A 25,236-nucleotide genomic window follows, 5' to 3' on the forward strand; every position below is an offset into this window, starting at 1 on the left:
TGAGTTCATCAGGGAAAATGTGAGCCTGAGAGGGGTGACTATTCTAGGCATTAAAGCCTGCGGGTCAAGGCCTCGCTGTACATGGATGATGACACCATTTTCTGCTTGGATCCTCTGTCAGTGCGCAGACTCATGAGCATTTGTAAACTGCCCGCAAAGCAGCTGTGCTGGTGTGGAGACTGTCACACATCTACTTCTGGAATGTACCTTTGCAAAGAAGGTCTGGAGAGTGATGCAATGGTTTTCACCAAGGTTCATCCTGAGAACTCCACGATACAGGACTCTGTGCTTTACAGGCTGTTCCCTGGGACCCACACCAAGACAAACATCGACTGTGCCTGGAGGACCATCAACTTGGTCTGCCTGAAACCTGGTGTTATTCCAGTGGAAAGTGTTGACCTTGACTGAGTGTTGCAGACCGGCACATTCCAATATCCAGGACTATGTACTAAGAGACACATTAAAGCTGGGGGCAGCTGTTGCCAAGACACAGTGGGGAGAGACCACTGTCTGAGGTCTTTTGGCAATCTATAATGAGGGTCTGCTAAGTTCTTAGACACCCCCCCCCCGACTCAAAATTAATGTAAATAGTTTCCTACATGAGTAGAAAATGCCTTTGTTTTGCAACTGCAGGAAAGCTCTGAGGAAAGTGAAATTCCAATGGGTTTGATTTCTTTCTCCCTGCAAAGAGTATTCAGAACTGTTATAGGACCTGTTATCTATACTTACAAGGAAAAAATGTCCTTGGTCTGCTACAGTGTTCCAACAAAGCTCAACAGAAGCTGGAGGAACAACAACTCATTTTACCCTTAGACATTTCACAGCCTTGAAGTCTCAATATTGAGTTCCACAGCTTCAGAGTATAACCTCTATGCTGCACGTTTCTCCCATCATCACCATCCACCAGCCTTACTAGAAAATACTACCGTTAAATTTGTAGATGACATGAAAGTACGTGGGAAAGTAAGTTTGCAATGAAGAAGTGAGAAATTTACAAATAGATATGGATAGGTTCAGTGAATGAGCAAAAATTTGGCAAATGGAGTTTATGTAGACAAGTGTGAGATTATCCAAGTTGGCTGGAGAAATAGAAAGGCAACTTATTATCTAAATGGTGAGAAACCTCCATGTGCTTTGGTGCAGAGGGATCTGCGTGTCTTTGTGCATGAATCGCAGAAAACTAATGTGCACGTCCAGCAGGTAATTAGGAAGGCAAATGGAATTTTGGCATTTATTGCTAAAGGAATAGAGTATAAAAGACAGAATGTGTTGCTGCAACTGTACAAGGCATTAGTGAGACTGCACCCGGAATGTTGTGTACAATTTTGGTCCCAACACTTGAGGAGGGATGCAGTTGTATTGGAGGCAGTTCAAAGGAGGTTTACACCATTGAATCCAGTGATGAGAGGTTGTCTTAAGGAGAGATAGTGAGCAGTTTAGACCTACACTGTCTGGAGTTTAGAAGAATGAGAGGAGACCTAATTGAGGTATGTAAGATGCCAAGGGAGACTGATAAAGCAAATGTCGAAAGGATGTTCCATCATGTAGGGCAATCTGGAGCAACAGGTCATAGTTTTAAGATAAGGGGTAGCAGATTTAAAACAGATGAGAAATTACTTCTCTCAAAGTGTTGTAAGTCTGTGAAATTTACTTTTTCAGTGTGTAGTGGATGCTGGGACATTGAGTAAATTTAAGGGGGGATAGACAGATTTTTAATTTGTAATTGGTCAAAGGGTTATGGAGAATGGGTAGGAAAGTGGAGTTGAGGCCACGATGAGGTCAGCCATGATCACAGCAAATGGCAGGGCACGGTTGAGGGGCTGAATGGCCTAGTCCTGCTCCTCGCTCATATGTTCTTGTTTGCTTTTCTTGCAGCTCTCATCTTCTCCTTTCCTCAGCTAACATTTACACCTATTTTACATATCTTTCACTCCTTTACCTACCATTATCACTGCTTTTCTTTTGCTCTGGACATGTCCACCACTTGTTCCACTTGCTATTCCTCCCCCTTTCTCAAGAACGAGAACCATAATGTTCCAGTTCCTTTCAGTTTTGCAGAAGAGTTATACTGGACTCAAAACATTAATTCTGTTTCTGTCTCCACAGATGCTCCCAACTTTTGAGTTTCACTATTTTATTTCAGATTTTCAACTTGTGAAATATTCTGCTTTTATTCAATTAAATTTCCCCCTGTTGAGTAGGGTAATGATTCTGGAAGAGTTAATACTGAAGACTGTTTTAAGACCCATCCAATCGGATGAAGACATACAGTCATGAATGGAGAATCATGGAGTAGAGCATTAGTTCTCATTGCTGCCAGACTTTGACATGATGCATCATCATCCTGGACAATATTATTCTGATTAGATCTTTATAAATTTCTGTTCTAGTTTTGTAAATTTAGATTGACTGTTAAATTTTGGTTTTGTTTTGAGCGCCACAAGGGGTTGTTTAACTTGATTAAAATGTTTTCTTTTAGTCCACCATTTTTATCTAAATGATGTGGATATGAATATAGCAGGTATGGTTAGTACATTTGCCGATGACACCAAAATTGGAGGTGTAGTGGACAGTGAAGAAGGTTACCTCAGAGTACAATGGGACTTTGATCAGCTGGGTTGATGGGCCAAGGGGCAGAAAAAAGTTTAGATAAATGTGAGCTGCTACATGGGCAAATCAGGGCAGGACCTAAACACTTAATGGTGAGGTCCTTTGAAGTGTTGCTGAACAAAGAGACCTTAGTGTGCAGGTTCCTAGTTCCATGCAAGTGGAGTCGCAGGTAGATAGCGTAGTGAAGAAGGCTTTTGTTGGGCTTGCCTTGAGTGGCGCATTGAGTATAGAAGTTGGGAGGTCATGTTGCTACCTACACCAAGTTGGTTAGGTCACTTTTGGAATATACATTCAGTTCTGGGCTCCCTGCTGTAGGACACATGTTGTTAAACTTGAAAAGGTTCAGAAAAGATTTATAAGGATGTTACCAGGGTTGGGAGGTTTGAGCTATAGGTAGAGGCTGAATAGGCTGGGGCTATTTTCCCTGTATTGTCAGAGACTGAGAGACCTTAGAGAAGTTTATAAAATTATGAGGGACATGGCTAAGGTGATTAGACAGGGTCTTTTCCCCAGGGTAGGGGAGTGCAAAACTAGAGGACATAGGTTAAAGACACCTAAGGGGCAACTTTTTCATGGAGAGGGTAATGGTGTATGGAATGAACTGTCAGAGGAAGGGGTGGAAGCTGATACAATTACAACATTTAAAAGATATCTGGATGAGTATATGAATAGGAAGGGTTTAGAGTGATATGGGCTAAAAGCCGGCAAATGGGACTCGATTAGATTAGGATATCTGGTTGGCACGGACGAGTTGGACTGAAGAGTCTGATTCCGTGCTGTACATCTCCATGACTTTGTAACTCTGTGAGGTTAAGAAGACAGGTTGGTGGCAGCACTCTACCTGAGGTACAAGCTGATTGTTTCCACAGGCACGCAACAAACCTCTCTTCTTTCTCCTGCCTGGAGCAGTTGTATTTTTTAAAGTTTCTTTCCATGGAGTTAATTTGCTCTTCTCTATTACTGTTCTTGTAAATCTCTTCAACACTCATTCCTTGTGTGTAATGAATACTGGTTTGGTTTGTGGAGCTTTTCCTTTGGAGAATCACTATTTCCACTTTTCCTTTATGGCCCCTATTAGGGCTGTCAACTCTTTATTTTATGCAATAAAGAAAACACAGTATAATACTGATAATGCCAGTATAACACTGATAATGGCAGCGGAATACTTATAATAGAAGGAACCTGCTGATAGGAAAAGAAAGTGCTGCCTTAAAATAAGGCAGACTGCTTGTAATCTCTCACTCAATATGAATACTTTGTTCTTAATGTCCTTTCTTATAGATTGCAATTGCCATCTGAACATTTAAATTTAGCTAAAGATTACTGCATTAGTATTACTATCAAGAATGTACATTAAGAGGTCATTACGAAGCATTGAAGCTGTAAATAGGAACTTCTTATCCATACAGATACTAAATTCTCTTTATTCAATAAACTTTACAAGCGCTGACTGGAATTTTATTGGAAGATGTGGTTCCAAGAGCCTGCACACATCTCTTAGCATGAGCTTATTTTATATTGTTATGTGCACTCTCTCATCTTCCATCATACCCTCAAATGAAGAACTTGAACATCAAATAGAAAACGCTGGAAACATGTCGCAGGTCAGGCGACAATGTGGAAGGAGGAAGCCTGGTGTAAGGTCAGAGAGCTGAAAGTTTGCTGTGTGACTCCTCCTTCAGCTGGTACCCCCTTGTCTCCCTGGCAGTCAGAGGTACATGGAGCGAAATCACAGTCTCTCTCATCTTGCCATCTGATGCTGAGTCCCCATGGCTAGAGTGTTGGAGTGCATGCCCATGCACATATCCAGCAGAAATGACTGGATCGTAGTGTCCATGGTAGTCACTAACCTGTCCATGCAGAGAAACAGCCAAATGTATGCATGCTGGAGCCAGTACTGCTCTGACAAAATTGGTGGATCCCACCAAACTTTGATCCAGTTTATTCAGTATCTCTGACAAGCCTGCTGGCTTTTCCTGTGTCTGTTTGTGCATTTGACAATGATTAATAACTGAGATAATCTCTGGCAGTCCTCTGAGTGCCAGAGACCACTGGGGTGTTCCTTGCTCAAAAATGCTGAGGAGACCAGTCAGTGATGTAGTCCCCAAACTGAGCTCCAGAGTCTAATCTAACGAGTGTACCCACTGAGGTGAAACCCTGTGAGCTGGAGTTGGGTCCAGCTGAAAACCTTAGCAGTACATTTCAGAGTGTTCAGCGGAGAGCTCCTTAGAGGTGGAGGTGGAGCTGATAATCTTTGGTTCTGGATCAATGGTGCTGGAAGAGCACAGCAATTCAGGCAGCATCGAGGAGCTTCAGCAAAATCAACGTTTCGGGCAAACGTTTTGCTGAAGCTCCTCGATGCTGCCTGAATTGCTGTGCTCTTCCAGCACCATTGATCCAGAATCTGGTTTCCAGCATCTGCAGTCATTGTTTTTACCTTGATAATCTTTGGTGCTGATCCTTCTCAGTGGTACACTGGGTGTCTCTCATGATTGCACAAGGGAATCAGTTGAGAATGAGATGTTTGAGAGGGTAAATGCATGTGTGGATTGAGAGTGCATTTGCCTTGTTGGTTGATGGGAATGTGAGCAGTACCATGAGGTTTCCTGGGTTGACTGGCAATTGACTCCATTCACACTTCAGTTCACTTGAGAAGTTTCTCCTTCTGGGAAGTGATTAGCCTGATGGTTACCACTTTGCCCAAACCCCCCACTCCCTCACCCCCCCCCCCCCTCTCTCTCTCTCTCTCTCTCTCTCTCTCTCCCCACCCCCCCCCCCCCCCCCCCCCCCCCCCCCCCCCACCACCCCCAGCTGCTCTTTGTTGTCTTGGCCCAATTATGTGCAAGTCTGTGTGGCAATTAAGCAAAAGGATTGAGGGTGGTGAAAGTGGATGGAACAGTACTTGGTGGTGATTCATGCAAATGAGAGGTGGATAGCTAAAGCTACTGAGTTAGTAGAAAGTGCAGAGGACAGGAAGGGTTAGCAGTGGGTGAGAACCATCGACTGGGTGTGATGCATGCAATCGTGAGAGGTGAGATCAATGGCAGAGTTAGTGTGTTGCAACACACAAGTATTAAGTAGCAGAGAGAAGGTGTTTGCCTTTATCTTTGAAGAGTACAGTAGATCAGGGACAACTTCCTTCATTGCTGGGTGTCTTTCTGACTCAGGACATAGTACTGACCTGGGTTGCCATCTGGGTCCAAACTGGCTTGGGTTAGTGGTGGTCCAGAGGTAAAAGGTTAACCTTCCTCTCTGCCAGCCAGACCAGCAGCATGACTGGCTCCCTGCCTGCAGAGTGAGGAGTGAGCTTTCCTTTCCTTTCCTTTGCACCGTATTGCTTAAGTACAACAGTGTGCGGGCAGCATCTGATGTGTTGTGCAGCTGGGCTGTAACTATGGTGCCAATGGCATGAATGTCACACTGAATGCACTTCCACCTCTCCTGCCATGTGATTCCATAAGATGGGTCCTATCGAGCTCAGTTGCATTGGTAATGAATTGACTGCATGAGAAAAGAGCCCTGGTGGATCAGACACCATGAATCTCACTTAAAGACATTTCACCTGAATGTGGGAGAATTCCAATCCATATTCCACTTTTGTTGTCTTGGGGAAACTGAAAAAAAATCACACTCATGTTTTCTGTCTTTGGTTGCAGCAAGACATGCTGAAATAGGACATAGAAATGTTACTTGGTTATTAATAAAAAGGGCATCTCACTGCAGATTAGAGGTCTTGTGGCAACATGGGTAGCATACCTACCTCTGAGTCAATCCGGTTCAACTCACGCCAGGACTTGATGGTCAAGGTAGGCGCATTTATAATGGAGCCAGACAGGTTGAGTATCACTCCTTCCAATACATGCCAATGGCAGGTGACAAGAGCAGGAGAGATTTCTCATCAGTCATGTGATGGAAATAAAATTGGAGCCACTCCTACCATCACTAATCATTGCTCTGGACTATAACTTGTAAAAGTGCATATTGCTGCATCCTGAGTGAAATGTGACACACATATCACAAATTGCAAAGTTTTTGATTTTCTCTATGAATATGCCAATTGTTTTAAAAATCGTAAGAACTGTTGATGCTGTAAACCAGAAACAAAAACAGAAGTTGCTGGAAAATCTCAGCAGGTCTGGCAGCGTCTGTGAAGAGAGATCAGAGCTAACATTTCAGGTCAAGTGACTTCAAGGGACTTCAGAATTGAGGAAGGGTCACTTGACCTGAAATGTTAACTCTGACATCTCTCCACACATGCTGGCTGAGCTCTTCCATCAATTTCTGTTGTCAATGCCAATTGTTTTACTCTGTTCCTATACAGGTGTTAGTTCTGTTCTATTTTTATCTCTTTTCAGGTATGCAGAGACAACCTATAATTATGATTTTATGCCTCCGCTCAATTTTATTCCGGCTCCAGTAAGTTTAACTTGACTTCTGCTAACTTTGTGTCCCAACTGTAAGCATATTTCTATGCACTGTATTGCTAACTGTCAAATTCCTGTACTCCTGTCCCCACCTCCCCAAGTGCTTCAGTATTGTTTACCTTGGCATCCATAAGGACTACTGTGCTTAATAGCTAGCAGAAGCTGGCCCACCGTCATCATCCGACCACTGTGACACCAGTAATTAGGCACCTCTGTAATCTTTTCCATTACAGCACTGCCAAGTGGAAATTTTTATGCTTAAAAGCCAAAACATAAGGTACTACAGTACAGTGCGTATTTTTCTGAATATTTCAGAATGAATATGCTTGATGCCACTTTAGGCAGACATGATCTCTCTGCTGTCAATAAAATTGCAATTAACGGTTTCTTCCAGTTTTGTTATAATTTTTCTACCAATGCAAAACACAAAGCGTGGAAGCTGGAAAGTACTGACATATTATCAACTTTGACAGTGCAAACCATTAAACTATTGAAACAGGAGAAGCTCTGAGCATGTCAAGCGTCAATTGTCAGCCACTGCTTATTGGATAACATTCTTGCCTCAGGGTCAAAGGTTGGTGAGTTTAACTCCCACTCAACAGCCTTGAGTACAAGATTCAGAGGTATTGTATGCTCAGAGATGTCATCTATCTTTTGATGAAATGGGTTAAACTAAGGCCTCAGATGAACAAGAAAGATTCTATGTTGCTACCTCTCCTATTTCCTAGAATGTTATTTATCTTTCAAATGATGTCACTAAAACAGATGATCACATTGATGATCACTGGGGCGGCACGGTGGCTCAGTGGTTAGCACTGCTGCCTCACAGCACCAGGGTCCCAGCTTCAGGTGACTGTCTGTGTGGAGTTTGCACATTTTCCCTGTGTCTGCGTGGGTTTCCTCCGGGTGCTCCGGTTTCCTCCCACAGTCTAAGGATATGCAGGTCAGGTGAAATGGCCATGCTAAATTGCTCATAGTGTTAGGTGCTTTAATCAGAGGGAAAATCAGTCTGGGTGGGTTTCTCTTCGGAGGGTCGGTGTGGACTTGTTGGGCCAAAGGGCCTGTTTCCACACTATAGATAATCTAATCTAATCTAATCTAATGTGGGATCTTGCTGTGCATAAATTGGAACACACTCCAAAAATATTTCATTGCCCATAAAGTATTTGTGGTGTGCTGACATCATGAATGACAATAGACAAATAAAGTACTTGCTTCTCTATGTTGCTTCACAAACCCATATCCAACCGCCACACTCTCTCTGCAACAATGGAGATAATTCCCAGGTTCAGATTGAAAATGATGCACACTGCCAAACACACTCGCATAGATAGTTGTTGATATAATAGCAATGAGTTATTATTAGTTTTAGGTGGAGCCCAAATTCCTTCCACCCTTCCCCTCCAAATTTCAGTTTTCCCTGAAACCCACTTTCCCTTTCTCTTGTTGGTCCTTGGTGCTTGCAACTTCCTACACAACACCTATTGGTGTGGAACCATGCACTAAACTACGTGACTATGATGGAGACAAACATCATGTGATTGATCCCCTGAGGAACAATTGCCCTCTGAATCATTGCAAGAAGAGGAGGAGGCTGTTCAGCCCATCAAATCTGTATGCCATTCAATGAGATCATGGTTAGACATTGACATTTATCCCAGCTCTGTAACCCTGAATAGCCATGGCTAACAAAAATCGATCAGTGCCATTTTCAAGCTTTAAATTGACCTCCCAAATGATAATGAGTCTGTGCAATCCGTCCTCAAAATGTAACTCTTCTAGCTTCAGGACAATATAGGTAAATTTCTAGGATCGCAAGGGTAAGTGTCATGCAATGATCATGGTTAATATAATTTTACTTGCATTACTGAGATTGATCAAAGCAGTTTACAAATTTACTTTCCATATTGGCAATCATTCTGAGCATACAAAATCACCAGGCAGGAATGTCCTTTAGTCCACTCAGCCTGTTTCATACGTTGTGATGACTTTTCCTTTCATCCCCCTCTTCCCTTCTCCTCTTCTGCCTACAGGATGAGGTTCCCAAGGAACCTGTTGATTATAGAAGATGCCATTCACAATTTGTTGACACAGATGATTACCGTCGCCATGGCCGGAACACCTGGATGAATGAGAGCGGAATATATGCCAATTCTGAACTCAGGAAAGTCTTCTTCCCTCCGTCCAACCCAATAGCTACTCGTTTGAAGTAAATCTGCAATCTTCACCATGAACCTTCACACTTGAAGAGGAGCACTTACTTTTATTTGTGTATTTGCGTGACAATGCGTCTCAATTTATTCATTGCTTTTGGCAAATTTATAATACAGTTGACCATTGTACTGAGATTGTTTGTTAAGCAAATAGCAATGAAGGTATAACCTACTGCTTCTTAAATTGTTACAGTTGGTCAAAGTTGCACAGAATGTGATTTCCCCTTCCTCCACCGTCTTGCCTGGGGGCTTGGAATGAATGAGTTGTATAACTGCCTGACCAACTAACATTTAACCAGCTGAATTTGTCAAAAGTCAAGTCAAGATCATCGTCAAAGACCATAAACAGTTTGGAACATTTCTTGCTTCAGTTGCTGTGAACAATTGAGCAAAGGTTTGTTTGCAGATTGCAGCAATGCATTATAAACAGAGAAAAGTTCCATACTGTTGGTTCAAACTAAATGAAGTCTTTACAATTGAAATTCCATAATCAATAGAATTGTGATAATTGATCAACCTATATGTAGATTGCATACTTGACTGCATTCAACATTTTAAAAATATTTTACCCATTGATGCATACTGTGAAAGAAATAAGCATGAAAGTAATTTACATTCTATTGTACAGAATTAAGAACAAATGTGAATGTATGAGACTTCAATTTATAGAATACAGAATTGTTTGGAAACAGAGGCAGGTATGTTAGACAGTCAAGTAATCTCATTAATCCCAGTGTTGTTATTCAGTGATTAACTGACTGTGGGTCCAGTGGGTCTGTTTCTCTTCCATTGCTAGGATATGGGCATTCTGTATCAACACAACTTTTCCAATGTACTACTGGATAACCTCGCATCTCACACCCTTTCTAAGCTTCAGCTTATCCAAAATTCTGCCTGCATTGTAAATGTGCAGGCTCCATTCACCCATCACCCATTGTGTTCTATGAATTATTGAGTTGGTTAATCAATGCTTTAGCTTTAAAATTGTCATTCCAACTCTCCATTTCTGTCATCATTCTTAACCCCATTCCAATCTATTTTTTTCTGCACTTATTCAACTCTGGCCTTTTAAGCATCCCCAATTTTAATTGCTCCCATCATTGGCATCCCTGCCTATAGCTGTGTGGACCCTAAGCTTTGGTCTACCCTTAGGAAACCTCTCCATCTTTCTCTCCTTCGTAAAACACTCTTTAAAATTGTAACTGTTTGACAAAGCCTTTGTTTCCTTAGGATCTTTTAAAAAATTGAAGGTGTTTGATAGGATGGATGTATGCTTCCACTTATTAGAAAGGCCATAATGAGAGAATATCAATATAAGATTGTTACCAATAAACCCAACAGAGAGTGCTGAGAATCTGGACTCATTATCACAGGGAGTGGATATGAATTTTACAGGAAGCTGTATAAACACTTAAGCCAGTAAGGAATAGAAAGATATGCTGATAGGGTGAGATGAGGAGAGGTGAAAGGAGATCACTTGGGCTGAGTGGCCTGTTTCTGTGCTGTAGAATCTGTGTAACTCCATGTAACGTATTTGTGATGAGAGCTGAAGTTCATTACTTACAGCTATAACACATTGTGGGAAGTCTCTTATGAATTGTGCAACCTCGTGAAGACAGCTTGAGACATTGCTTCAGCATTAAGGCTGCTAAGAAGTGCTAAGGTTATCAGTGGCTTCAATGCTGGAAGCTATCATGACTTGAGGGGATATTTTGATTAATATAACTTTTGGAGGTATTCATCTCATGGAAAATGTTAGGTATGACACTATCCAGTATCAGGATCAATGGTGCTGGAAGAGCACAGCAGTTCAGGCAGCATCCGAGCAGCTTCAGCAAAATCGACGTTTTGGGCAAAAGCCCTTCATCAGGAATAAATGAAGGGCTTTTGCCCGAAACATCGATTTTGCTGAAGCTGCTCGGATGCTGCCTGAACTGCTGTGCTCTTCCAGCACCATTGATCCAGAATCTGGTTTCCAGCATCTGCAGTCATTGTTTTTACCTGCTATCCAGTATCAGTAGAGGGCTCTGTCTTTCTGGGGAAAAGTAGTCCGTCTGCTTCCTCTTGGCACCTCTCATCACTTCAAGTGAGAGGGATCTCATCAGATCCTGACTTACCCTCCCCACCTCCACCACTTTAAATGCTGGGCTACTGATGGGGCATCTCTCTGGGTTCGAAGCCTGCAATGACAGCTTCCTCCAGTACCTCAGGCTGCGTAGGGGAAAACAGTTCTTCAGCATCATGCCACTTGGGAGTTTTGTTTTGTTTGGTTGGAATTACCAGAGCAACCAGAATCCTGGAATGATAGAGCACAGAAGGTGGCAATTTGGCCACTCATGCCTGAGCTGGCTCTTTGAAAGAGGTTTCAAATTCATCCCACGCTCTGCACTTTCCTGTAACTCTTCTTTTTCCTCTAAGTATTTATCCAATTCTGTTTCCACCACATATTCATGAATAGAAATCCTGATCACCATAATTTATTCCATAAAGGAAGTGCTTTCTTATGTTGCCAATCGTTTTAAATCTGTGAAGTCTGGTTACTAACTCTTCTGTCACTGGCAGTAGTTTTTCCCTGTTTGCTCTACTCAAACTCTTCATAATTTTGAACACCTCTATTAATCTTCCCTTTAACCTTTGTTGCTCTAAGGAGAGCAATTCCAGCTTCGTCAGTCTCCCCTGCGGCAGAACTCAAGGGACTGGCCCATTTTATCATGAAGGGAATTCAGGGGCAGTTCTTTTTGAGTTGGAAATTTGAGATAGGACCCTCGTAGAACACACGGTCCTTTGCAGACTTGCAAAATAATTGGTGACTCAGAATAATCTAGATAATTTTGTCCATTAATCCCCAGGTCTATAATCTATATATCAGAGCTCCTGCTCTTCAGTCATTTGAGCCATGCACCGCAAAGCAAAATATTCTCCATTTCCTCAGTGGAAAATCTACTTCATTTTTTTTTGGTAACCACATCATTAGAAAAAATAGATTTTCAAGAAATGGGTCTACATCTTTATTTTATTAAGGTTAACAGAAGTATTTTTGTACCATGTCCAGCTGAAATGTTCATTTGGAAAACATAAGTAATAGAAATTGTTTTCTAGTTTGTCCTTCCGTGGAGGCTCTCATTTGATCCCTAATTCTGGCCACTTGACCATTCCTGATTTCTTTCATTCATTCCTTCGCCAATAGCCACGATATTAATTGCCTGGGCCCAAAAGTCCAGAATTCCTTACCTAAACCTCTCTGCTTCTCTATCTGCTTTTAAGAGTCCTTAAGGCCTACTCCTTTGACCCAATATTTGGTCAACTGACCTAATACCTCCTGATATATGTGGGATGGCCAATAAATGCTGGCCAGCCAATGACACTCGTATCCCACAAGTCAATAACAAAAGGTGTAATTTTGTTGGTAACATTTGTGGTGGAGTATCTTAGGATATTTTACTGTGATAAATGTGCTAATAAAAAAACAAGTTGCTGTTGTCTCCTTTCAGTTTGAGACAGAAACTAATGAAAACAGATGATAAAAGCATAAATTATGTTTGCCCCATTTTTTGGTGTTCCACAGACATTGTGCTGTGTGAATAAGAGACGAGAAAACTGAGCCACAACATTTACTTAGGCATAGAAATCCTGATCAAAATTGTCATACGTAGACTCTAGATTCAGCATGAACTGGCCTGAAAATTCCTGGATTATGGAATCCTTATGTCTCCCAACAACACCAAGTTGCCTTTATGTGGCATCTTTTTTGTGAGGCTAACGGGAGAAGTGGCAGGCATTATCCAAGAATATGTAACAAAGGAGAAATTCCTTGTGCATTAACAATCACCAAAACCTGTTGGATGATTCACACAATAATAACAATCATTTCTGGGCTAGGGTGGTTTGCAGGTAATTTGCCAGGGGAGGTTTAGCTACTTTCTGGATTAGTGGTGCTGGAAGAGCACAGCAATTCAGGCAGCATCCGAGGACAGGCAAAATCGACGTTTCGGGCAAAAGCCCTTCATCAGGAATAAAGGCAGAGAGCCTGAAGCATGGAGAGATAAGCTAGAGGAGGGTGGGGGTGGGGAGAGAGTGGCATAGAGTACAATAGGTCAGTAGGGAAGGAGATGAAGGTGATAGGTCAGGGAAGAGAGGGTGGAGTGGATAGGTGGAAAAGGAGCTGGGCAGGTCGGACAAGTCCGGACAAGTCGAGTTGCTGGAGGTTAGAAACTAGGATGAGGTGGGGGAAGGGGAAATGAGGAAACTGTTGAAATCCACATTGATGCCCTGGGGTTGAAGTGTTCCGAGGCGGAAGATGAGGTGTTCTTCCTCCAGGCGTCTGGTGGTGAGGGAGCGGCGGTGGAGGAGGCCCAGCACCTCCATATCCTCGGCAGAGTGGGAGGGGGAGTTGAAATGTTGAGCCACTGGGCGATTTGGTTGATTGATGCGGGTGTCTCTGAGATGTTCCCTAAAGCGCTCTGCTAGGAGGCGCCCAGTCTCCCCAATGTAGAGGAGACCGCATCGGGAGCAACGGATACAATAGATGATATTAGTGGATGTGCAGGTAAAACTTTGATGGATGTGGAAGGCTCCTTTAGGGCCTTGGATGGAGGTGAGGGAGGAGGTGTGGGCACAGGTTTTACAGTACCTGCGGTGGCAGGGGAAAGTGCCAGGATGGGAGGGTGGTCGTAGGGGGGCATCGACCTGACCAGGTAGTCACGGAGGGAACGGTCTTTGCGGAAGGCGGAGAGGGGTGGGGAGGGAAATATATCCCTGGTGGTGGGGTCTTTTTGGAGGTGGCGGAAATGTCGGCGGATGATTTGGTTTATGCGAAGGTTGGTAGGGTGGAAGGTGAGCACCAGGGGCGTTCTGTCCTTGTTGCGGTTGGAGTGGTTGGGTCTGAGGGCGGAGGTGCGGGATGTGGATGAGATGCGTTGGAGGGCATCTTTAACCACGTGGGAAGGGAAATTGCGGTCTCTAAAGAAGGAGGCCATCTGGTGTGTTCTATGGTGGAACCGCTCCTCCTGGGAGCAGATACGGCGGAGGCGGAGGAATTGGGAATACGGGATGGCATTTTTGCAAGAGGTAGGGTGGGAAGAGGTGTAATCCAGGTAGCTGTGGGAGTCGGTGGGTTTGTAGAAAATGTCAGTGTCAAGTCGGTCATCACTGATGGAGATGGAGAGGTCCAGGAAAGGGAGGGAGGTGTCAGAGATGGTCCAGGTAAATTTAAGGTCAGGGTGGAGTGTGTTGGTGAAGTTGATGAATTGCTCAATCTCCTCGCGGGAGCACGAGGTGGCGCCAATGCAGTCATCAATGTAGCGGAGGAAGAGGTGGGGAGTGGTGCCGGTGTAATTACGGAAGATCAACTGCTCTACGTAGCCAACAAAGAGACAGGCATAGCTGGGGCCCATACGTGTGCCCATGGCTACCCCTTTGGTCTGGAGGAAGTGGGAGGATTCAAAGGAGAAATTGTTAAGGGTGAGGACCAGTTCGGCCAAACGAATGAGAGTGTCGGTGGAGGGGTACTGTTGGGAACGTCTGGAGAGGAAAAAACGGAGGGCTTGGAGGCCCTGGTCATGGCGGATGGAGGTGTAGAGGGATTGGATATCCATGGTGAAGATGAGGCGTTGGGGGCCGGGGAAACGGAAGTCTTGGAGGAGGTGGAGGGCGTGGGTGGTGTCTCGAACGTATGTGGGGAGTTCCTGGACTAGGGGGGATAGGACAGTGTCGAGGTAGGTAGAGATGAGTTCAGTGGGGCAGGAGCATGCTGAGACAATGGGTCGGCCAGGGTGGTCAGGCTTGTGGATCTTGGGAAGGAGGTAGAACCGGGCAGTGCGGGGTTCCCGAACTATGAGATTGGAAGCTGTGGGTGGGAGATCTTCTTGGGAAGGAGGTAGAACCGGGCAGTGCGGGGTTCCTGGACTATGAGGCACACAACCTCATCACCTCAGGTTTAGCTACTGTCAATGCTTCAAATTGACAACTTTACATCAGGAATGGAAAATGGCCATTGATCTGAAATGCAAACTCTGTTTTTCTCTCCATAGATGCTGCCAGACTTCCTGAGCATTTCGAGCAATATTGGTTTCCATTTCAGATTTCCAGTATCTGTCGTACTTTGCTTTTGTAAAATGTAATTGCTTTGTATTCTGATGGCTTTCTGGAAATAGAGAAGCAGTGGAAGAAAATGCTCAGATCCTGACGCATTTTCCCATGTACTTTTTTTAAACTGTATATGATACTGGATGCTGTCATTGGGGGCTACACACTTGGAGATTATATAGACAATAATTTGAATATTACTGAAAGGAGTGACACATTATTGAAACTTCACATTACGCTTATCAGGAAAAATGCAAGAATGCCAAATTTTAAACAATCACAATAATTTATAATACAGAAAGAAAGGTGCTATTGGTTGGTAAGTCATCTCTAACTGGCCTGGAGGAATCAGTGTAGGGAACTATAGACTCTCCTATGTTCATGACAAGTGCAAGACAAAAAGCTTCAGCAGCATAGCTCTCTCTTCAACAATATTTAAGTCCTTTTAAATGACTGTCAGTAATTTAAACTGAACTGGTATGATGCACTTTGAATTGTTAGAATGCACACTTGTTAAAGCAGATATTCAGTGTTGTATGAGAATTAAGCAAGGCAACAGGTACTTTCTAAAGTTCTTTTATGGCAATCTTTTTGTACCATAAGTTTGTTGTTAGAACTTCAAGAGTCACCTTAGAGTTTTCTGCTTTAGTGCTTCTGCACTTTTGTGCAGAAAATGATTTTGGGGAACCCATTCATCCTTGTATATGACTATCTTAACAGAAACGTACAGAGAAGAATTACATGGAAGAATAGACTGAAGAGGAGGTATTGGGCAATGTTTCCCTCAACTGGTATGCCTGCTTCAGAATTTATGGGCTGATGTACCCATGGCTCCGTCATGAACCAAAAGCAGTGAGGAATATGCATGATAGATGTGACCACTAATTACAGGAACTGGTGCCAATTTCTGCAATCTAATTTGCAGCAACCTGCACTGTATCCCTTGTAATATCAGTAACTGACGAAGCCACAAGTCCCATCCATGTTTATGCAACAGGGAAATTGGCTAGACATAGAGATGTTTCCACTTGTGGAGGAGACCAAAAGCAGGGGCCATAAATCCAAACTCGTCACTATTATAACCCAGATGGTTTTCACCAATACAGTTGTGAGAATGTGGAACTCGCTATCACAGGCAGTAGTTGAGGCAAGGGGAAGCTAGATGAGCACATGAGGGAGAGAGGAATGGAGCAATAGATTGAAAGGAAATACAGAAGCACAAAGAGTAACATGGGCCAGTTTGACTGAATGGCCTGTTTGTTTACTATAAATCCCCGTCATGGTGCTTACTGCTTTGTGCACTGTGTTGGGACACAGACATCAGGAGTGATTAACTCCTGGCCACTGCCAGTTAGAAACATCGCAAGACCACACACCAAGTGCTGTCTGGTGAGCTCCTCATCAAACCACGAGCTTCACCACTGCAGCCTAGCCCAGTATGAGTGTGCCAGCCAGTCAGAGGCCTGCAGTCTCTGGGAGAGCCGAGCTGTGCAGCTATGTACTTGAAAGCAGTTAAGTTTTTCTGGGGCGGTGATGTCATTTTTTTTCTCTCCTGGTGAGGGGGTTCAGGGCTGTCAGGGGCAATTGTAGGGGATAGGCTGGTGCTTCCAGTGAACAGCCTTATGCCCCAACCCTTCCCCAAATTGGCACAAATGGAGGCTGTGTCATCAAATGCTGAATATTGGTACTGTCCTCAGAAGCAGCCAGGGAGGTTCCCAGCTGTATCTAACACATCGGGTGCTCACTATCACGGATAATGCAAGGGATTCAGTAGAGACAATCTAAAGGTGAATTTGAAAAAAAAATGTACCATTTATCGACAACTTCATTGAGCCTGTCCTAATGACTTGAGCCTGTCCTAAGCCTTCTTGGTGTTTAAATACAGGGATATTCCTCACGGCTTCCCATCAATTGTCAATAAAGAAAATGAATTTTAAAAATCTTGAAATGCCTTTGATAAATATCTAGTCCCAAAGTATTAAGCTGGCAAATAGTTTTATATCTTCAGTACTCTGCAGGCTACTGCTAAACATCGTCGACTGTCCAATGGCATCAGTCCTGTGTAGGGGTAGGAGAGCAATATCATCATGAAAGCAGAGCTTGTTAATGATGCATAGCACCAGACACAGCAAGAGGGAAGACACAGACGAAACATTGGGAAATTAAGAAATGTTTATGATGCTAGTTGGCCCAATTCCAGTCCTTTTTTCACTATTATAACTAATGCAGGCAAGGTAAATGTTTGTTACCCATCCCTAATAGTCCTGAAGAAGCTAGCAGCTGAGCATCATCGTAAATTATTGTAATCTGTTTGATGAAGATGTTCCTGTGGTGCTGTTGGGTATGGATTTACAGGACTTTAATATTGAAGGAATGACCAATATTTTTCCAAGTCAGGATGATATGTGACTTAACGGTGAACTTCAATGTGTTTGTGTTCCCATATCTCTGCTGCCATTGTCCTTCTAGGCAGTAAAAGTTCCAAATTATCAAAATATTGAATCATTGGGAGGAACAGAGAATCAGAAAGAGGCCCTTGAACCTTTTTTGTCATTCGCTTAAATTAAATCATTACTGATCGCTGTCTGAATTTCATTGACTCCTTTTGAATCCATAACCTTTAATGCCTTTGCCTAAAAAAATTCCAAACAATCCAATTATCCCCCAGTCTCGACAGATTTTTAGGGAATTAGTTTCAGATTTCCACAACCCTTTGTGTGAAGATATGATTCCTAACATCACCCCTGAATGACCTCATTTTAAGGTTGTCCCCCTCCTAGATTCCCCCACCATAATCAATAGTTTTTTTCGCTCTCTCTCTTGTCTATCAAATCCTGTTTAATCACTGTAAACACCTCAATCAGATCACTCCATATTCTTCTCTACAAAAGAGAATGCAAGTGTTGTCCTTATAATTTAACCCTTAGTTTTTCTTATTCCTGATTTAATAATCAGAAGTTGCTGAATACTTTGTAGCATTTTAGAGAGGAAAATAAGGAGTTCTTCTTTGCTTGGGAGAGAGCAAATAGGAAAGGCAGAACAGAGAAATAGCCTTGATGATGTCTGCTTTTTGGCCTGACAGAAGTAATCTGTTTTTGGCCTGTGGGCAGCTGCAGTTTCCAAGGTAAAGTCATTCTGTGGCAATCTAAATTATGTGGCGGCTCTTAACACTTCTTATAGTGGGGTTTGTGCAGGATCATTGCTGAAGACAATCTTCTGCAGACATGAGTAACTTTCCACTTGACCTGAACACGTATTTATAATTGATAATATTTACTTCATGGCAACCACCAAGTGACATTATTTTTCCACTGGCTAAATTTTCTTCATTATATAATCACTGATCTAATCTATTCCTCCAAAACATGCTACTGAACACTGTTAGACAAGTTCCATTTGAATAGACACAATTTTATAATAGACTTGGCTCCATCAAAATGGTACAATGTGGAAAAAAGGCCATTCAATACACTGTGTTGGTTTATTGTTATCCAACTGGACCCATTCCCCTGCTCTTTCTCCATGGTCCAGTAAAACCACAAACACACTTCAATCCAATTTCCTTTGAATGTTGCTATTGACTCTTTTTCCACTATTCTTTCAGACAGCACATTTTAGATTGTGCCAACATGCAAGCTAAAATACATTTTCCTCATGTCACCTGTCAGTGGAAATGCTTTCTGATCTATTCTATAAAGATGGTTCATGATTTCAACCATCTCTGTTCTAAGGAGAACAACCTCAGCTTCCCTTATCTTTCTGTCGCCTTATTTGCCATTTTGTATTGTGATAACTTATGTCAGCTCCCATAATTCTTTCTGAATCACTCTGTGCTTTATTAACAGTAGTGCCAGGAGTCATAGAGTCATAGAGTTGTACAGCATGGAAGTAGACCCTTTGGTCTAACTTGTCCATGCCGATCCGATATCATAAGTTAATCTTGTCCTACTTGCCAGCATTTGGCTCATATCCCTCTAAACCCTTCCTATTCATATACCCGTCTAGATGCCTTTTAAATGCTGCAATTGTACCAGCCTCCACCACCTCTTCTGGCAGCTTGTTCCAAACATACACCACCTTCTGCATGAAAATGTTACTCCTCAGGAAGGGCTCATTCCTGAAACGTTGATTCTCCTGCTCCTTGGATGCTGCCTGACCTGCTGCGCTTTTCCAGCAACACATTTTCAGCTCTTGTCTTCATGCTGCACCGTGATTACCCAGTTAGTCTCCATCTCCTAGTTAAAATTAGAGTTGTTGGAGGTCAATGATGGTCTGAATAATGATGGGTTTGATGCAAATACTGCCCCCATAAGTCCTGAATTAGGCCAGTTGAAAACTAATTCCCAAATCTGGTCAAATCTATGGAGGGTCAGTATGAACTCAATGAGCCGAATGGCCTACTTCCACACTATGATTGTAGGCTGGCTTGATGTACTCTGAACATAATGTACCAACTGCAGAAAGAAAGAATTAATGGGGTCTTTGCCATGCAAATTCTCATGAGTTTCTTTGTTCCATTCCATGTCTCTTTACTCAGAAAACCTTGCATTTTCTTTTCTGCACTCTGTGTTACTCAAGGCTCAGTCTGTGGTTGAAATGGCCAGGACCAAGTTACTTAACTCAAATTTTAAAAATAAATCACATTAAATTAGAAAAGCAGAGCAGGTTTCAAGGGCTTTTCCTGTTCCAAAGGTTCCAAAGGTACCAATTACATTGACAGAAATAAATCACTTAAGCCAAAAATTGTACACAAAAACTTTTTATAAACATTTGATCAACTAGTGGTCTGGTGTCTTAGAGTTGAATTTTAACTTGTTGACGTGGTTGGGTTAAAATACTAGAAGCTGCGGTTGGTCAGCAAACCAGAAGGAACCCACCATCTCTATATTTAACTTAGGTGTGTTTAATAGCCTATGGGAAGTCCTGTTGGGCAGGCAGGTCTAAAATGCATAAAATGCAGTTTCCAGTGAAAGTGATGATGTGGTGGTAATGCCACTGGACTGATAATCAACTGACATGGGGATTTCACCATGGCAGTTTGTGGAATTTCATTCAATTAATATAATCTGGTTACAGTGCCAACTATCCTCAACTGTCATAAACTGAAGTGGTTCAGGGAAAATCCTTCTCTGGTGTAGCCTACATATGACTCCAAACTCATGGCAATGTGGTTAGATCTTAACAAGAGGTGGAGGTCCTTTGGGACAGAGTTGCCCTGGGAGTCTTCAACGTGGACTCTGAACCACATGGAGTCTCAAGCATCAGGTTAATTGCTACCTCCAGCTTTCATCCCCTCCCCACCTAACCCTACCCTACTTTGGCCCATGTCGAACATCATTTGGGAGAAATATTGAAGTTGGCAAGCAAACAGAATGTGGTCTGGGTGGCTGGCTTCAATGTTCACCTCAAAGAGTGGTTCATTCGCATCACTACTGACTGATGTGGCTATCTCCTAAAGAACATAGCTGCAATATGATCAGATTGTGGAGAAAACGCAAAGAGGGAAAAACCTTCTTGATTTTGTCATCACCAATGTGTCGCAGATGTATATGTCCATGGCAATATTGGTAAGTGGTGGCCAGCACATATTCTTTGCAGAGACCTTCTTCACATTGAGGATACCCTCCATTGTGTTTTATCGCACGACCACTGTGCTAAATGGGATAGTTTTTGATAAAAATCCAGCAACACAGAATTGGGGATCATTTCGGGGAGGCGATGGCCTCATGGCGATATTGCCGGACTGTTAATCCAGAGAGCCAAGTCAGATTCTGGGGACCCAGCTTTGAATCCTGCTACCACAAATAATGGAATTTGAATTCAATAAAAATCTGGAATTATGGGTCTAATGATGATCACAAATCCATTGTCGAATGTTGGAAAAACCCACCTGGTTCATGTCCTTTAGGGAAGGAAACTGCCATCTTTACCTGGTCTGGCCTACATGTGACTCCAGACCCACAGCAATGTGGTTGACTCTTAACTACCGTCTGGGATGGGCAATAAATGCAGGCCTCAGCCAGCGATGCCCTCATCTCGTAAATTAATAATAAAAATAAATTAGTCACTGTGAGCAGCTGCAGAACTGTATTCAACCACAATCTCAAACCTCGTGGTCCATCAGATCTCCAATTTTGCCATTACCATTAAGCTGATGGGCCATCCTGTTTCAGTGTGTAGGAGAGCATGCTAGGAGTGTCAACGCATGCCAACAAATTAAGCAAAAACATAAAAATGTTTACATGCCAAACAGAACAAGCAGCATGTGATAGACAGAGCTATACAATCCCACAAACAATGGAACGTATGAAAGCTCTGGAATCCTGCCACATCCTAGGGTACCATTAATTGACTAACAGGAAGAGAAAGTTCCACAAATATCCTATCCCCAATGATGGGAGAGCTCAGCAAATTATTTCAAAAGATATGGCTAAAGCATTTGCAACCATCTTCAGGCAGAAGTGCCGAATAGATGATTCACTTCCGCCTCACAGCACAAGTAGCTCAGATGCATCACAGATGCCAGTCTTCAAACAATTTTATTCACTCCACATGATATTACAAAATGGTTGATGACATTAGCTACAAAGGTTATAGACCCTGACAACATTCTGATAATTGTACTGAAGACTTATTTTCTAGAACTTGCTGTGCCCCTAGCCAAGTTGTTCCAGCATAGTTAAAAAAAACTAGCGTCTACCTGGCAATATGCAAAACTGCTCAGGTATATTCTGTATACAAAATGCAGGACTAATCCAACCTGGCCAGTTACTTCCCTATTAGTCTACTCTCAATCATCAGCAAATTTATGGAAGCTTTGGCAACAGTGCTGTCAAGCAGCACTTGCTGAGCAATCACCTGTTCACTGATGCTCAGTTGCGTTCCGCCAGGTCCATTCAGCTTCTGACCTCATTTCAGATTTGGGTCAAACTGAACAAAAGAGCTAAATTCCAAGTTGAAGTGTGAGTGACTGCCCTTACCATCATTTGACTGAGTGTGCTATCAAAAAGCCTAACCAAAACTGGAATGAATGGAAATAGGGGAGATCTCTTCATTTGTCAGAGTCATTCCTGACACAAAGGAGGATGGTTGAGGTTGTTGGAGGTCAGTTGGCTCAGATCCAGGACATTTCTGCAGGATGTGTCCTAGACCATGATGTCAAGTAGCGGTTAGTCACTGTCACCTCACCTCTGGAATTCAGCTCTTTTGTCCATTTATGAACTCAGGCTGTATTGCAGTTAGGAGCTGAGTGGCCCTGACAGAACCCAAACTGGGTGCCATTGAGCAGATGACTGCTAAGTAGGTATTGTTTGCCAGGTGAAACAAGGTGAGAGAACAAAGGGAAATTGTGGGGCTGAGGAATTGTCAGGCAAAAGAGCCTTTAAATATTGAGATCTGGCAGCTGTTCCCTTGCCTGAGTGAAAGTATTTTGCTCATAGGATTTGTTCTCAGAGTGTTTTCACCGCTTTGGAAATTATTGACATTAATAAGGAGACTTTTTTGGCATTTTGAGGTTTTTGACTTTGATCTGCATTTTGCAGCTGTCACAGCAGTCCTTATATCTCAGATGTGAAACAAGGGCAGTAGCACAAATAGCTGTCTCCCTAACCATCTGCTGAAGTAATATTTTTTTCAGAGAATATGCAGATGATCAAGAACCCAGGATATGAAGAGGCAGGTAACTAGTAACCAGTTAGTGATGTCGGAATTGGGGTTATTGCTGTGAGTTAACAGTTTCTGACATGGTGATTACAAGTACAAATATTTGAAATAGAAGTAGAGGTGTCCCATTTGCCATTTGAGCCTGGCCCGCCATTCATCAGCTGATCCATTTGATTTCACATTCCCATTTACTCTAATAATCTTTGATCTCTTTGGGAAAATAGAATCTGTCATAAAAATATTTGATGACCCTATCTCCAGCATCCTCTGAAGCACCAAGTTCCAAAATTCAGTTTGCGATCCCTAACAGTAAGAGGCATTCAGGATCAATAAAGGACTACTTCAATCAAATCACCCCATCGCTCTTCTAGACTCCAGGAGAAACAAGTCCAATTGGTCCCACCTATCCATATGTAATAATCGACTCATTCCAGGTATTAATCTAATAGAGCTTCTTTGAACTGTTTCCAATGAATGTCCATTCTTCCATAAATAATTATATCCTTCTGGAACATAGGGATTATATTAGCTAATTTGCAGTCTGATGGAATCTTTCCTGAATCTAGGAAACTTTGGAAAATTAACACATATGCATCATCTATTACCTCATTAGGCACCATTTTTAAGAGCCTGGGATGAAATCCATTTGGACCTGAAGATGCACCAACCTTTAGCTCAATCAGTTTGCTTAGTATGTCTTCCTTCAAGATTATAGTTTCCTCTCGCCCTTCCAGTTCCTCATTCACTGATATTACTGGAATGTTTTTTATATTCTCTACAGTGAAGAACAAAGCACAATATTCTTTTCACTTTGTTGCCATTTTCTTTTTATCTCCTTTTAGCTCTCCATTCTCACTCTGGAGAGAACTAACACTCACATTTCTTACTCTTTTCCTTTTTAAAATACCTGTTGAAGCTTTTTTCACATTCCTAGTTAGCGTCCTCTCATCCTCTCATTCTATCCTCTTCTTTATAATCTGACCAATCATTTTGTTGCTACTCATTTTGGCATATTTATTTGCTTTCCCTGACATCTTTAGTTAACCACGCATGGTAGATTCTCCATTTAGAACTTTTTTAACATTAGAAATACATTTATTGAGTAGTTTGAAATGTTTTAATGCAATGCCCGGCATCTCTTTTGATGTATGCCCTAACTTAGTCTGCCATTTCGCTTCAGCTCGTTTAGCTTTTACACCCATATAGTTGCCCTTATTTGAGTTTAAAATATTAATTTGAGAACTAATACCCTCTCTTTGAAATTTAGTATAGATTTCAATGATATTTTGGCTAGTGCTGTCTCGAGATGCCTTTGCTCTAAGGTCATTAATTAATTATATCCCATTACACAGTGTCAAGTCTAGTTTAACCTCCTGTCTGGTTGGTTCCAGAAGGTGCTGCTCTAAGAAGCTATCTGAAAATCCTATGTCTCCTCATTTAAACTACTACTGCAATCTGATTTTTTCATTTTGTGTGCAGATTAAAGTCGCCTATAATTATCACAAGCATACCAGAAATCTCCTAGTATACTCTGTCCTCAATAGTGGTTACTGTTAGAAAGCCTGTGGACAACTCCCACCAGCTACTTCTTTCTCTTACATGTCATGTTTCACGAGAATAGTGTACTAGAACTAAATCCCTGTTATTTCTGGTCTTATCACAAAAATTTAAAAAATGTACAAGTATGCAAATGACCCCCAATTTACTTAACTTTCATACCCAGGCTGACTTAGAGCACAGGAGAAAGTGAGGACTGCAGATGCTGGAGATCAGAGCTGAAAATGTGTTGTTGGAAAAGTGCAGCAGGTCAGGCAGCATCCAAGGAACAGGAGAATCGATGTTTCGGGCATAAGCCCTTCTTCAGGAATGAGGAAAGGGGGCTTCGGATTTGTTGTGGGTACTGGTTGTCCTGGTTGGGTCCAAATTTTGTTGATCGGAATGTAGTCCAGAGTCCGTGCGGGATCAGTCGATTCCGTAGTCAGGTGCTGAGGAAGGAGATGTGGCTGTGGTAGCGAGTCTGTTTGAGAACGTGGCTGAAGAGCTTCTGTGCAGAGGAGATGACCTGGGGTGTGCAGTGAGAGAGGGACTCACTGAAATCCTTGTAGAGGGAGGAAGAGAGTTTCTTCAAGGAAGGCATCCTTGCAAGACGACTTGCAAGTGGCTTTCCTCATTCTTGAAGAAGGGCTTATGCCCGAAACGTCGATTCTCCTGTTCCTTGGATGCTGCCTGACCTGCTGCGCTTT

General features: G+C 42.5%; 1 protein-coding gene across 1 annotated transcript in view; it reads left to right on the forward strand.

The window, feature by feature from the left end:
- The window catches only part of LOC122563187 (cilia- and flagella-associated protein 95-like), a 38,991-nt gene extending 27,977 nt beyond the window's left edge, over positions 1-11,014 (forward strand). Inside the window, exons 5-6 of the mRNA XM_043716713.2 lie at positions 6,966-7,026; positions 9,068-11,014. Coding sequence (XP_043572648.2) covers positions 6,966-7,026; positions 9,068-9,247 — 241 coding nt within the window. The 3' untranslated portion in view covers positions 9,248-11,014. The remainder of the gene's footprint in view (positions 1-6,965; positions 7,027-9,067) is intronic.
- Positions 11,015-25,236: the final 14,222 nt, after the last annotated feature.

Source organism: Chiloscyllium plagiosum, unplaced genomic scaffold (assembly GCF_037043375.1).
Source record: "Chiloscyllium plagiosum isolate Xiang-an unplaced genomic scaffold, Cpla_swu_hap1 HiC_scaffold_2, whole genome shotgun sequence".
Lineage (NCBI taxonomy): Eukaryota > Metazoa > Chordata > Chondrichthyes > Orectolobiformes > Hemiscylliidae > Chiloscyllium > Chiloscyllium plagiosum.